Here is a 12,723-nt window from a genome sequence, read left to right as displayed (position 1 = left end):
TGCACATGCAGCTTGTATCAAATACAAATTGTTGCAGGTAAATAATAAGCCATCGCTGTAGTGTAAATGTTTTAGAAAGAGTTTCATAATCAACCAGACACTCTAGCCACTTTGCACGGCATGATATCAGTCATTTGTGTTTAAGCGAGACTGCAGTTGATAACTGTCAAAGGAAGGCAAACAGTATTAACTTCTGTAATTACCAGGCCCAGCCAACATTACTATGGCCCATCCAAAATTGAAATCTTGGCACCATACCTGCTTTAGTAGAATAAAACATGCCATTTCAGTTAGCCTTTAACAGTGAATACAGGCCCCTTTCTTCATTTTGAGATCAAAGACATATTAAAGAAGATATCGTGTTTCAAGCACGTGAATGTGCAGAAAAAAACCTCATGCTTAAGGTTTTTGGTTTAACTAAAGGAACAAGAGAGACCCTCCAGGCAGTCAAAGTTGAGTATTCATCCAGGTCACGCTATGAGTTGCGATAATGTCCAGTATAAAGTAATCAGTAAAGCAATAATACACTGTGGTTTTTAAAAGGGGAGCAAAGTAATTTGGGACTTTTATTAACCTTGGAAACCAATTAACTGCTAGGTTTTTGGCACAGCTTAAGGCAGCCTGAGTTTTACAATAATAATAGTCACATTTTCACAGTAGAGCAAGTTAGCTAATTGGAGATCCCACCAAAGTGTCTGCTGCAGACATTTGCTCACAACAGCAGAAAATGCAGGGTGCAAGAGAGGTCCAAAGCAGTGAATACTGGCTGGAAACAATAAGAAGTTGTGTTGCAAGAACAAAAAAAAGAGGTGCTTCGCTAGTTTGTGGAGAGTTCTCTGTATCTTGCCGGTAGAAAGACAAAACAGTACGGAAGGTTCACCTTTGGAAGACAAACGGACAGACGCACAGAGCTTCCAAGGGACCATTTCCTCTATTCTTTATGCCAGAAGCCCCCTGCCATGCAGTAAATCAGGAAGCCTGTGTCACTGACAGTTTGTTTAGCCCAGACAAACAGGGAACACCCTTAGAAACCGCACAGACTCTTTCCACTGTCCTCGATCCTCCACAAAGCACTGCAGTGCACACTGCCAGCCACTGCACATAGACAAAGCTCCCCAGATGCTGCCTCTGAAGACATTAGCTCATGACAGCTCTCATCAGGCACCTTGTGTGCTGAAATTAAACTGGAGAAGGGGAAAAAAAATATGACCCTCCATAATGTATGAGTGGAAAAATTACCTCAAAAGGTTTCACATCCCCGAAACTGAATCCAGAACCTGAGGGGAGCGCTTTGAGACTGGTGCATATGTGCATCATTGTGCTTTTGTGTAATACGATAACTTCGGCCTGGGGTAAGCAGACAGGAAAATACATATAATGTGTACTTGGGTTGCTGATTTGATCTGAGCTGAAACACAATGAAGGTTCAACTTGAATGAGTTTAAAGGACAGAAAAGATGGCGGAAGGATATGAAATTGGTCGTCACATCCCTTAATAAATACGAAAGAACTCTTACAGTGTCCACAACAGAACAGGGAATATAGGAGGTAAATCAATAAGACACAGGCTGCCGTAGTCCAGTGTGCCTCGATGATTTATGAGGGGTTAAGTTTCACCAGAACCGTCATTACTCTTGTGACTGTGAATCGGGTGGCCTTTGCACTCATCACAGTTTGCTGCCAGCAGTGTTTGTAGGAAGCTGGATCCTTCAAAGCAGCATCAGTTAAACATACATGGAAGGCAGAGAGAAAATCCTCCATTTGCTGCTTGACTGCAAACAAGTGATCCTAAATTCAACCCTAACACACCACACAGCCACTGTATGACAGTATCAGCTACAGTGTGAATGAGATTCCACTGGCACAACCTCCTAAATGCCATTGCTTTAGGAAGAGATCCACCATACCATGGAGACCTCAAAGGCTTTGGGTGCTATGCAGCCAAGACCTTTGTCTTGCCCACATTTAATAGCGGTTTCCTGGACTCAGGCAGTAAACATGCAGCATGATAGTTTGGGGGTTTAATCTGTCAAGTTGCATGACATTCCCACTGCTCAGTTAGCTCATGTATTTAGTGTAGGCCCGGGCCATTGGAAGATGTCAGAGCAAAAAGGCCTCACAGACTCATCTCACAGCGCTGCCAACTGGCAGCTTGGATGTGTTCGCTGTCCAAAGCGTTCTGATGGCTCACATGCATGGACAGTGAAGTAAAAACTCAGTTTCACTTGGCTTATTTTTTGATATTTCTAAACATCTGTGTCCCATGACATCTTACAAATTATGATTAAAGGGTAATTAAAGTGGGTAATTTTGTTTAGCAAATACGACTAACAATATTTTTTTTTCTAAACTGTGCTTTATCCTGACAGTAGTACATGATGCAGATAGTCTGTGATCAAATCATGCTCCAATGCCTTGTCGTAGTGCTCCTAATGGTTTCTGCAATAATCACGTAAACAACCAGTCAGAGCCGAGGGCTCTCTAATGCAGCTGTCAATCTTGTCAATCACTGCTCATGAACTGTGGTAAAACTGTCAATCTCAGCAGTGCTGTTCAAATATGAATCAAGATTCTGGCACTGCATGCCTGTATCTTGTCTCAGATGTTCTGAGAAATATATTTTAGTATACTGTTTGGCTGTAAAACTTTGCTGCAGCGAGAGGGCGGTGCCTTGTTTTGACTCAACTTTTTTCAACATGGCAGCCGGTTAACAAACCTTACACCTAAATGGCACAGTAAAATATGTTTCTGAAAAGAGAAGAGATGAGATGAGATATATGCAATGCAGTTACAGAATTGAGATTTGTATTTGATTAGCTCTGCCGAGTTTGGCTGCAGTTCACGAGCTGGGATTGACAGCTGCTCTCTCTGAAAATGACCTGTGATTGGTCAAAGTCTGCCATCACATTTAAGCCCAGTTCAGACCAATGATTCGCGACAAGACGAAACCATTTTGGAAGGTTGCAGAGAAAAGTTGCAGCTGTGTTAACTGGCCGGTCTAAACTCGACTGAAGCCTGCTAATGGTGTCACCTGCAACTCAGCTGGTCCAATCACCGGCAGCTAGTTTTAGAACACATACATCTTGTCACCATGTTTCAACAGCCAATCAGCTTGTAGTGAAGTCCGCTGGTCAGGTCAAAATGACCACAGGCGGCATGTTCATTTGCTGCGGCAGGTGCTCTGTCCCCTCACAGTGTACTGGTATCAGACGGTGGGCTGCTGCTGCTGCTGCTTGCTGTATATGCTAATGCCCCCTCACACTCACACACACACACACTCATTGACTGATTAATTGCTGCTGGTTTTTTACATTATCTTGGCATATTTTTTATGAATACAGTCCATCTGATGCTCGTTTTGTTTAAGTTTTTTGGAGTTTCATCACTACAAAACTAAGTATAGCCACTATCTCACTATCACTATCCTAATTCATATTATATTCATCCACAAAATCATCCTAAAAAGCTGGAAATCAGAAGACAAGTACAGAGAGTTGTTGCATATAGATGATACACCATCTCATCTAGTTGCATTGGTGTGAACTGGCAGGTTTTTAGAACGTTGAGGAACAGTGCATCACAAGTTAGTTGCCTGTGTCATCTTGTCACGAATCTTTGGTCTGAACTGGGCTTTAGATTTTCTGAGGCCAGAAAACAGAGCCACTTTCATACCACTTGAATTACAATATGCTTTAACTTTATTGTGGGATTTTTGCCCAGTGACACCAAAGTTAAACTGCCTACCACAGCTTTAAGTGCATAACTTCTAATAAAAGATTTACAGTCATTCACAGAAACATGTGTCAGTGGAGCAGCAGGACATTCATACTGCATACAGAGAGGAGTATAGCTGTAGAAAAGTGATTCCTTACTGGATTTTTTTTGTAAATGATTAGATAATTTTACTCCCTGAAGCCTCTGAAACTAGTTGAATAAAAGAAAAGAAAAAACATTCTAGCTGAAGTGCTCATGACTCTTTCACATGCATAACTAGTGATGGAGGTCACAGGTAGACACTTCTTGACTTTAAGGTTCCTAAAATCCAATTTTCCCAATCGGCATCTTTTCACATACAAGATTTTGTATTTGTGTCTCTCTTATATTCTCTGAGCTTGTTTCGAGTGTGAGGTGATTTCATGGGCTTTTGTGCACCAATCACAATGTACTGAATCAGAATGTGATGAAAGATGTGGAGCTATCTGATCAAACCGCACCCACAGTCCTGATGAAGCAGATTTGCAGAGTGGAGGTTTTTAAGTGTTAAAATGAAAAGAAAGAAAAACAACAACAACCAAGGATGTTGTTTTAAAACTAAACTCTAACTTAAGTGGCAGTTCATTTAGTCATGATTGTTTAATATTTCCAAGGAAAACCTAAGTATGAAACCATGTTTCTTTAGTTGCATTTTGATGTGTTCTAAAGGTCAAACACTTTCTGTTTTTTTTTCTTCAGTATTTTACAATGAACACAATCTTTCCTAATCTAAGTGGTTTGGGTTTCTTAAACTTAACCACACAATGTCTGTCTTTTGTTGCCAAGGTCTGATGTTGTGGGGGAAATTTTGTAAAGTATGTCCGGTTTAAATGTGCAACAATTTGAACTACAGCATATAAAAACAGCACATAAATCTGTGGAGTGTGATTTTTTTTTTTACACAATTTCATTCTTGATAATTGCTGTGTTTATCCATTCATCAATACAGAAGCCTAAATCAAATGCAATACACACAACTGGCACACTGGGAACACTCCTCTTTATCATTGCAAAACCCATGAGGAGTTCAGCTTGCAGCAGCAGCCGAACTGCATCACATTTGACCTGTTGACAGTAAAAGTTCACTCATGTCCACAAACTTGGCTGTAAATAACCACTGTGGTTGTGTTACTCCTGCTCTGCCACCTCCCTTATAGCGACCCTGGTGCATCTCTCCTCGGCACAGTGCCCTGTCATCACATCCTCCTCCTACACAACATCATCACCATCACCATCATTCACCATCACCAACCTTTTATTTTTTTACCGTCCAGCCCACAAACTTCCAGCATGTCCAAATCTGCTGCTTATGTAACCATGCAGATGATTTAGCAACCATCGCTTACATCAAAGCCTCGGTGCTGAATGAAGCTGAATCACTGTTGCTTTCCATTTCAATCAATGTGGAAAAAAAAGCCTGCGTGTATTTCATCCCTTCATACACTTTAATGTGGATTATTTAATCCGATGAGTGGATGTCAAGTCTGGTGGACTGTACAGGAGCAATCCGCGGCTGTATAGCTACAGTCAGCTGAGTCAGCCACACATGCAAGCCGGTATTAAAACTGATCACTATAGTTTAGCCATGTGCCAAGAATATTAATATAATCTGAGCGTTTAGAAAACGCTGCGTACTCTGATTCCCTTGAAACGGCGTTTACGCGTGTCCATAAACCATGACTACCATACTGTGGGCTACAGCTGAGCACACCGTCAGTACATCATTCGACGTACAATCCTACACATTATGAATAAAAGCCACATAAAGGTGAGTCCGGATATCTTTGAACACTATGCATTATACATGGCATACACATGATCATGCACGGCGCGCTCGGGTGGCCTAATGGTGTCCAAAACCCACTTTAGACCTCTATTTCACTATATTCTTCCATAAGATCCACGTTTTTCTTGACAGAGGGACACTGCAGCTGAACTGGACCCAGTTATGGATGCTCACACTGGTATTCCGATGTTTTCTAATGGATCGAGGACATCACAGCATATGGCTTCAATGCACATGCCTCGACTCTGTAATCCACACAGATACAGCTGAAATGACCTCGATAAACACACAGCGATGGACAAAATGCATGGTCAACTCTGCATTAATTCTACTCGACGTTACTGCCAGTCGCATTGCCTGGAATACATGGAAGTAACACAGTGCATAGCACACATTTCACACACTCTGTCAGCGCGTCCTACCGGAGAAATACAATCCAACAGCAGCTGCAGGGATCTGAACTGGAATAAACTCTCAAGGCAATCCCGTGAAGTGTCTTCTGTCTTCGGCTTCGGCGCAGAGCACCAGACGCAGCGGATCTCCGGCGCTCAATGAGCGCAGCTGAAGCGGCTGTCAGGTTGACGTTGGAAGGCAACCCACTACTTCCTGTTACATCACACTGGAGCCTACAGCTGAGTGCAGGATGCTTTGCCACTAAACTCCCACACTCTTGTGAGTATGTTGGCCGGTGCAGCTTTAAGTTACCCTTGCAGCTGTCAGTTGTGACATTTTATTTGCCAATATAAAGATCCGAATGCCATTGCAAAGCTCGCCTCTTAGTGCCAGGAATTAAATGTGGGGAAATACTAAATCAGTTTTCACATGCATTAATTTACCACGCCATAGTGGACTCAGCCTGTAAAATATAGACCAAGTGTAATTTGAAGAATGTGTTTAACCCTTTAAATGCCCTGAAAAAATACACAGGATATGAACACAGTGTCTTCAGTGGCCAGCAAATGTAAGCTTAAAGGAACACTTCATCCCTCCATATGACCATATCTATATCAATTCCTCACGCTGCGTTACATTGTATTTGTGAAGAAAACTTTGTTTTTCTCTCATGCCTCCACAGTGAACAAAGAATCCAAATATTCCCAATGAAGTCATGGGGGTCCATGTTTAACAACAGCAAAACTATATAAAGACATCATCACACAACTCCTGCAGTACAATCTAAGTTTCATTTATCCAGTCGTATGCTCAGTACTTTCCAAACAGACAGTCCTGTGCAACAGGGAACTAAGCCAGACACCATTGACAAAAACAGTAATTTTACCTCACTGAATATGAGAGTTGCTGGTCTACTGCTTCCTTGATCAGTTATAGGCTCGTTCGGGATGAACTGCGCCTCACCTGGAAAGTGGTGGAGCAGGCGCCAGCAGCAGGAGGGAGCGACAAAAAGACAGTTCCCAGCAGCCTTCAGTCCTTACAGGCAGTCACTGAAACGTTCACATCCTGTCAGATCTGATGTTGATTTATTAAAATGTTATTAGACTCATATATCAGTTTGTTCTCAGGCTCCAATTATTTTAATTATGACAGAGTAGCCTATTAAAATGCTTTACAGGCGATCTGTAATTTGTGTTCATTGTTCAACCTCCATTTTACATGTATTCTCATGTAAATTAGCATCATATCAGGATGCTGTTGCAGAGCAGAGCTGTCCTCTCAGCTACACGGGCTGAATAAATTGTGTCTGACTATTAGGTTAATGTTTTCAAAGGACAGAAACACAAGACAACAGCTTTTATTAAAGATCCATCTGGTATAATCAGGGCTTCACATCTGTACAGATGTTATTTTAAGAATCCTCACATCCCACTTAACACAAGTCTTTGTGTTGCCAAATACTTCAATAATCAAAGCAGTCCAATGTTAATATACAGTAGACTACATATAGTTTATGATGAATGTATTCAGTCTGACTACTAGTCATGACCATCAGTTACAAACATGTTTTCTGTTAACAAAATAAACCTTCAAACCAAACAAATAAAATCAAACTCTCCCTTTCAACAAAAATAAAGAATAAACCAATCAGCTGTTTAATCAGGTGAGACTCATACAAAAGGATTCCCTCTCAATCATCATGTATGACCCACTCAAGTGTGTTGTGGGTTATTTATCTGCAGAGACTCTGCCATCTGTCTGTATTGTCTTTTTATTTTGTTGTGTTGGAGACATTTACCTGCACAGCATGCAGGTGATGACGAGACTTTATAAAAAAGAAGCAGCACATAACCAGGACGAAGCTACGAAAATCAAGGACAGAGCATTGAAAAAAAACCAACAACATAAAAATAACGAGGTGATATGCCAAGCCGACAAAGCTTGTTCCTGAAATCGCATTGATTGACATTAAAATTACTTTCAAAGTATTGTTTCAAAAATGATCAAATGAATGCAGAATCTTTTTTCAACATATTTATTAGCAAAAATCATCCATGAGATTGTTTTCCACGGAATCTGAATTTTGAAAAAGCTTCCCAAGGCCTATGAAAACTATGCGATCTTTGTTATTATGTTATTTATTCATTGTACTTGTTACATACAAAAACATTGATGAGGAACATAGCTGAAAAAATGGAGGAAGGAGAAGATTGTTGACGTTTATTACATAAAGTCTCACAATCTAGTTCATTACCGCCATGGTTATAGAAGGAGACAGTAGACGAATCAGCTGCAGCCAGCAGGGACCAGCGCTGGCAACCTCTTTGAAAACTTACTTTACACAACACAGCCCCCTTCTGGTTTTCCTTATAAACAACAACCAGCAGGACTGCAATAGTGATTTACAAACCTGCATTAAATCGATTAAAAATCATAATATATATGTATAATCCAACAGAAATAAAGCAGTCATTACCTTGTTAACATTAACTGATGTCTGTGAGGACATCTTGATTCATGTGTTTGCTTGACAACATTGTATATATTGTTGTGGCTGATCCTACAGTGAGGAGCACCCACCAGTTTAATTTGCTAATGCTTTTGTTCACATTGATTAACAACAGTGGAGCAACCAAAACTGTTGTAGAAAAGCATCAGTAACTGTACAGACTGTAAATAAGCACTGTAAATAAGCAGGACAAGCATTCATGTCGTTACTGGACAACAATATTGCTGCAACTTTGGTGTTTCTTATAAAAGTTACTGTGAAATATTTATGATCACAACATAGCCCAGAAACTGTAACATTAAAAAGACATAAGGTATTACAAAAGCACTGATACATATCAGTGTAGAGAGCTGCTATATTAGATATCGGCAAAACAAATATGTTTTTTGTCAATCACATATTGAAATGTGGATAATGGTGGTAATTGCATTCAGTCACTACAAATCTAATGCCCATACACTAAAAATGATTTTTATACAAACACTGTAGCACTACAAAACAATAGATATGAGTAAAGCTAAGCATGACGTATAGACATAAATACAGGTGGCTCCACGGCAGAGCAGGATCTACAGCGGAGTGTTCAGACTGAGCGATTAACAATGTTGTTGATGTTTTTCTTCTTTATTCGAATCATCCTCTTCCCATGAGCTGCAACAGAACACAACAACAAAATCATTCTAATGCCATGATTGTCTATTACGGAATTTTTTAAAGATGACAAGATGATATTTTGAGATACACTGCTCAAAAAAAAATGAAGGGAACACTTAATCGTCAAAGTATAACATCCGGTTAATTAAACTTAAGTGATATCAATCTGTCCATTTATGAGGCACAGGTGATTGTCAATCTGTTTCACCTACTTTGGTGTAAATGAAAGTGACAACAGGTGCAATGGAGAGACAAAAGCAAGACAACCCCAAAAAAAGGAATGGTTTTACATGTGGTGGCCACAGACAGTTGCTCGCTCCTTATCCTTCCCGACTGATTCTTCTCTAGTTTTGTGTCCTACTAGTGTCCTTGTCACTACTGGTAGCATGAGGTGGTGTCTGCAGCCCAATCATATCATATCATATGTGCAGTAGCAAGAAGGTTTGCTGTGTCTCCCATAAACAACCTCAAGAGCATGGAGGAGATGCCAGGAGACCAGGGGTTACAGAGGGAGAGCTGGACAGGGCTGTAGAAGGGCATTAACCCAGCAGCAGGAACTGTATCTGCTCCTTTGTGTGAGGAGGAATATGAGGGGCTATGCCAGAGCCCTACAGAATGACCTCCAGCAGGCTACTGGTGTTGCATGTTTCTGACCAGACTGTCAGAAACAGACTCCATGAAGGTGGCATGTGGGACCTGTGCACACAGCCCAGCACTGTGCAGCTCGATTGGCATTCGCCAGAGAACACCAGAACTGGCAGGTCTGCCATTGGCACCCTGTTCTATTCACAGATGAGAGCAGGTTCACACTGAGTACATGTGACAGGCGTGAAAGAGTCTGGAGACGCCATGGTGAATGTTATGCTGCCTGTAACATCATCCAGCATGAACAGTTTGATGGTGGGTCAGTGATGGTCTGGGGAGGTACATCCCTGGAGGGTCGCACAGACCTCCATGTCATAGCCAACTGTACCCTGACTGCTGTTAGGTACTGGGAGGAAATCCTAAAAGCGATTGTCGGACATTACGCTGGTGCAGTGGGCCCTGGGTTCCAGAGTGTGCAGGCAGTTCCTGGATGAGGAAGGCATTGATGCCATTGACTGGCCCTCTCGTTTCCCTTACCTAAATCCCACTGAGCACCTATGGGACGTTATATATTGGTGCAACCGATGCCATCAACTACCGCCATCGATGACTCATCAGGAGCATGCCCAGACATTGTCAGGAGTTCATACAGGCACGTGGAGGCCACACACACTACTGAGTCACATTATGAGTTGCTGTGATAAAATTCACACAAGTCGGACCAGCCTGTGATTTCAATTTTGTACTTTGATTTTTGGTGTGATTTTGAATCCAGCTCAGAGTGTGAATAATTTTGGTTCCATTGACCATTATGTCCTTTTGTTCTCAACAAATTATACAATGTATATCAGTAAAGATTTTCAACTTGAATAATTCATTCATCAGGATCTGATGTGTGATTTAAGTGTTCCCTTTTGAACAGTGTTTTTACAATTAGAAGCCTAAAATCAGAAATTTACAGCTGTAACATGTCTGCAATCACACAATATTAAGTAATGAATTCGAAATTTTTTAACATGCATTTTAAAAACAGTAATAAATTAAACAACCATACCCTTTCTGCTTCGAATGCACTTCTTGATGCAGTCTTTCCTGTGCATGAAGTTGTTCTCGTTTCCTCCACAGCCGCTGTAGTGAAACATCTGGCATCTCTTGGTCTTGGGGTTGAATGCAAACCTCCTCTCTACTCCGTTACATGTCCCCCTGTCCACGGGTCTGAAACACAGCTCTGTGGGCCACAAAAAGAGCCACAAAATATCAGATTTAAATTGGGGAAAATACTAACAAACTGATATACGTATATTATCCAGTATATCATCTCACTTGGATCCATTCCAGTTTGATAACAGGGTCAGGAAGGGGGTGGAGGATGCTATGGTCCTAAAGGACCTGAAGACAAATTATGCCTGTTTACTTCTCATAAACATCCTCTTAGCTTTAAACTCCACATGGGCTCATATCCTCAGCCAATAAGCTGCAGTCTGACTTTGGAATAGATTTAGTCCAGTATCTGCAGGCTCTCAGACTTCAACTGACAGATTTGAAAAAAGTGAGAGTTGTTATCACAGCCCCCCACAGGGCTGTGTAAGCTATCCTCTTTGATTTATTCACTGGTTTTCTTCATGGTGAGAAACACAGGAACACTTGTTAGCAACCACGGGTGATCTTGCCAAAACTGAAGGATGTTGATTTTTATACAGAAGGCAAATGCTAGCGCTTCAAAGGATCAATATTAAATCACTGTGACTTAATTTGTTGGGGTCAACTAGGGTTAATTGGAACAATTAGAGCATTTGAGGACCTTGATTAATTGTCCCTGAGTAGTCCATAAATATCAATAGTAACTTGAAGTAGACATCATGAGAGATCTGACACCAGACGACATCCCTTTTACCTGCTATTCTCTTCAGTTTAAGAATCATTAAATGAGACAAAACCACTGTCATGATATCTGAAAGAGAAACTTAACATTCTTTTAAAAATATATGATATACCAAACACTTCGTATCATGTCTCATATTGTATCATGTATCATGTCTCTTCATGTCTATGAATTGTTGCGGTAACATTGTTTTTGTTTTTAACCCTAACTAAGTGCACTGATGAACCTCAAAAATGACCCCATTATTTGGTTGGCATGAAACATCACGTACATCAAGTGGAAACACTCACAAAACATCACATCCTTTTACACTGAGGAGGAAAACAAAGCATTTGCTACCATGCTGAAGAGCTGCTGTGTGGCATTCCGCATGTTAAATAAGCTTAAAAATCCAGTTACAGGGTGTTTTTCAATCTAGCTACTGTCCCATGTTTTTGTGTCTAAGTGACTAATGGGAGCAACATTTCTTTTGAAACTGGTCCAGTATTGAGTGAGACCGCTGCAGACGACAGCTGCAAGGCTTCAGTGTAAACACTCAGGGTATGTTCACACTGTCAATTTACGTCCACGTCCAAGTGCTTGTTTTTGCCACTGACAGGCTCAGATTGTTGTTATAAGTGTCTGACAAAGTAAATGAAAGGATCCCTACAGAGATAAACTTTTTTGTTAAAGAGTATGGTTCTTCATGGTTAAGCGGAAACTGCCCCAAAACTGCTATAGTCAAACCCACCAAAATCCATTTAGAAAAACAGTAATTTTATCATCGTAAAACCCACTTCATTCAAAGTCGACAGAAACAAAAATAAACTCATACAGACCATCTTGGTTCATCTTTCCACTCTTCCAACACCAACTCTGGTTTGATTGAAATAAAACCTTAATTCATCCAGTTAGATGTGAAAATATGTTGGCTCTATACACGCTAAAATGACCGCTTATTTAAGTGGAGTTTGGTAGGTTCGGTGATGGTGATTTCTGGGCTTTTTCTGTTTAAGCAAAAAGGATCTAACGCTTTAACCAAAGAGTTTGGATCATTAAGCCACTGTTTAAGAAAAAGTATTGAGCATACAAGGACCTGTAGTTCTTGAGGTTGCAAATCCCTGCATGGTAACATTAAAACACATCATCAAAACATAGGCTAATGGGTTGAAGCTTAAGTTA

The 12,723-nt window shown here is 40.8% G+C and overlaps 2 protein-coding genes across 3 annotated transcripts in view; both read right to left on the bottom strand.

Annotated features, from left to right (window-relative positions):
- The window catches only part of calcrla (calcitonin receptor-like a), a 42,586-nt gene extending 36,411 nt beyond the window's left edge, over nt 1–6,175 (bottom strand). Inside the window, exon 1 of the mRNA XM_033617809.2 lies at nt 5,962–6,175. The gene's annotated coding sequence lies outside the window, so the exon portion shown is untranslated. The remainder of the gene's footprint in view (nt 1–5,961) is intronic.
- A 1,098-nt stretch (nt 6,176–7,273) lies between these two features.
- The window catches only part of tfpia (tissue factor pathway inhibitor a), a 68,109-nt gene continuing 62,659 nt past the window's right edge, over nt 7,274–12,723 (bottom strand). For both annotated transcript variants that reach the window (XM_033618252.2, XM_033618251.2), the window contains 2 exons: nt 10,735–10,908; nt 7,274–9,092 (listed from right to left, as the gene is read on the bottom strand). In XM_033618252.2, coding sequence (XP_033474143.1) covers nt 9,025–9,092; nt 10,735–10,908 — 242 coding nt within the window. In that variant the 3' untranslated portion in view covers nt 7,274–9,024. The remainder of the gene's footprint in view (nt 9,093–10,734; nt 10,909–12,723) is intronic.

This window comes from Epinephelus lanceolatus, chromosome 14 (assembly GCF_041903045.1).
Source record: "Epinephelus lanceolatus isolate andai-2023 chromosome 14, ASM4190304v1, whole genome shotgun sequence".
Classification (NCBI taxonomy): domain Eukaryota; kingdom Metazoa; phylum Chordata; class Actinopteri; order Perciformes; family Serranidae; genus Epinephelus; species Epinephelus lanceolatus.
Note: the sequence above shows the minus strand (reverse complement) of the source record. Positions and strands in the feature narration are given on the sequence as shown.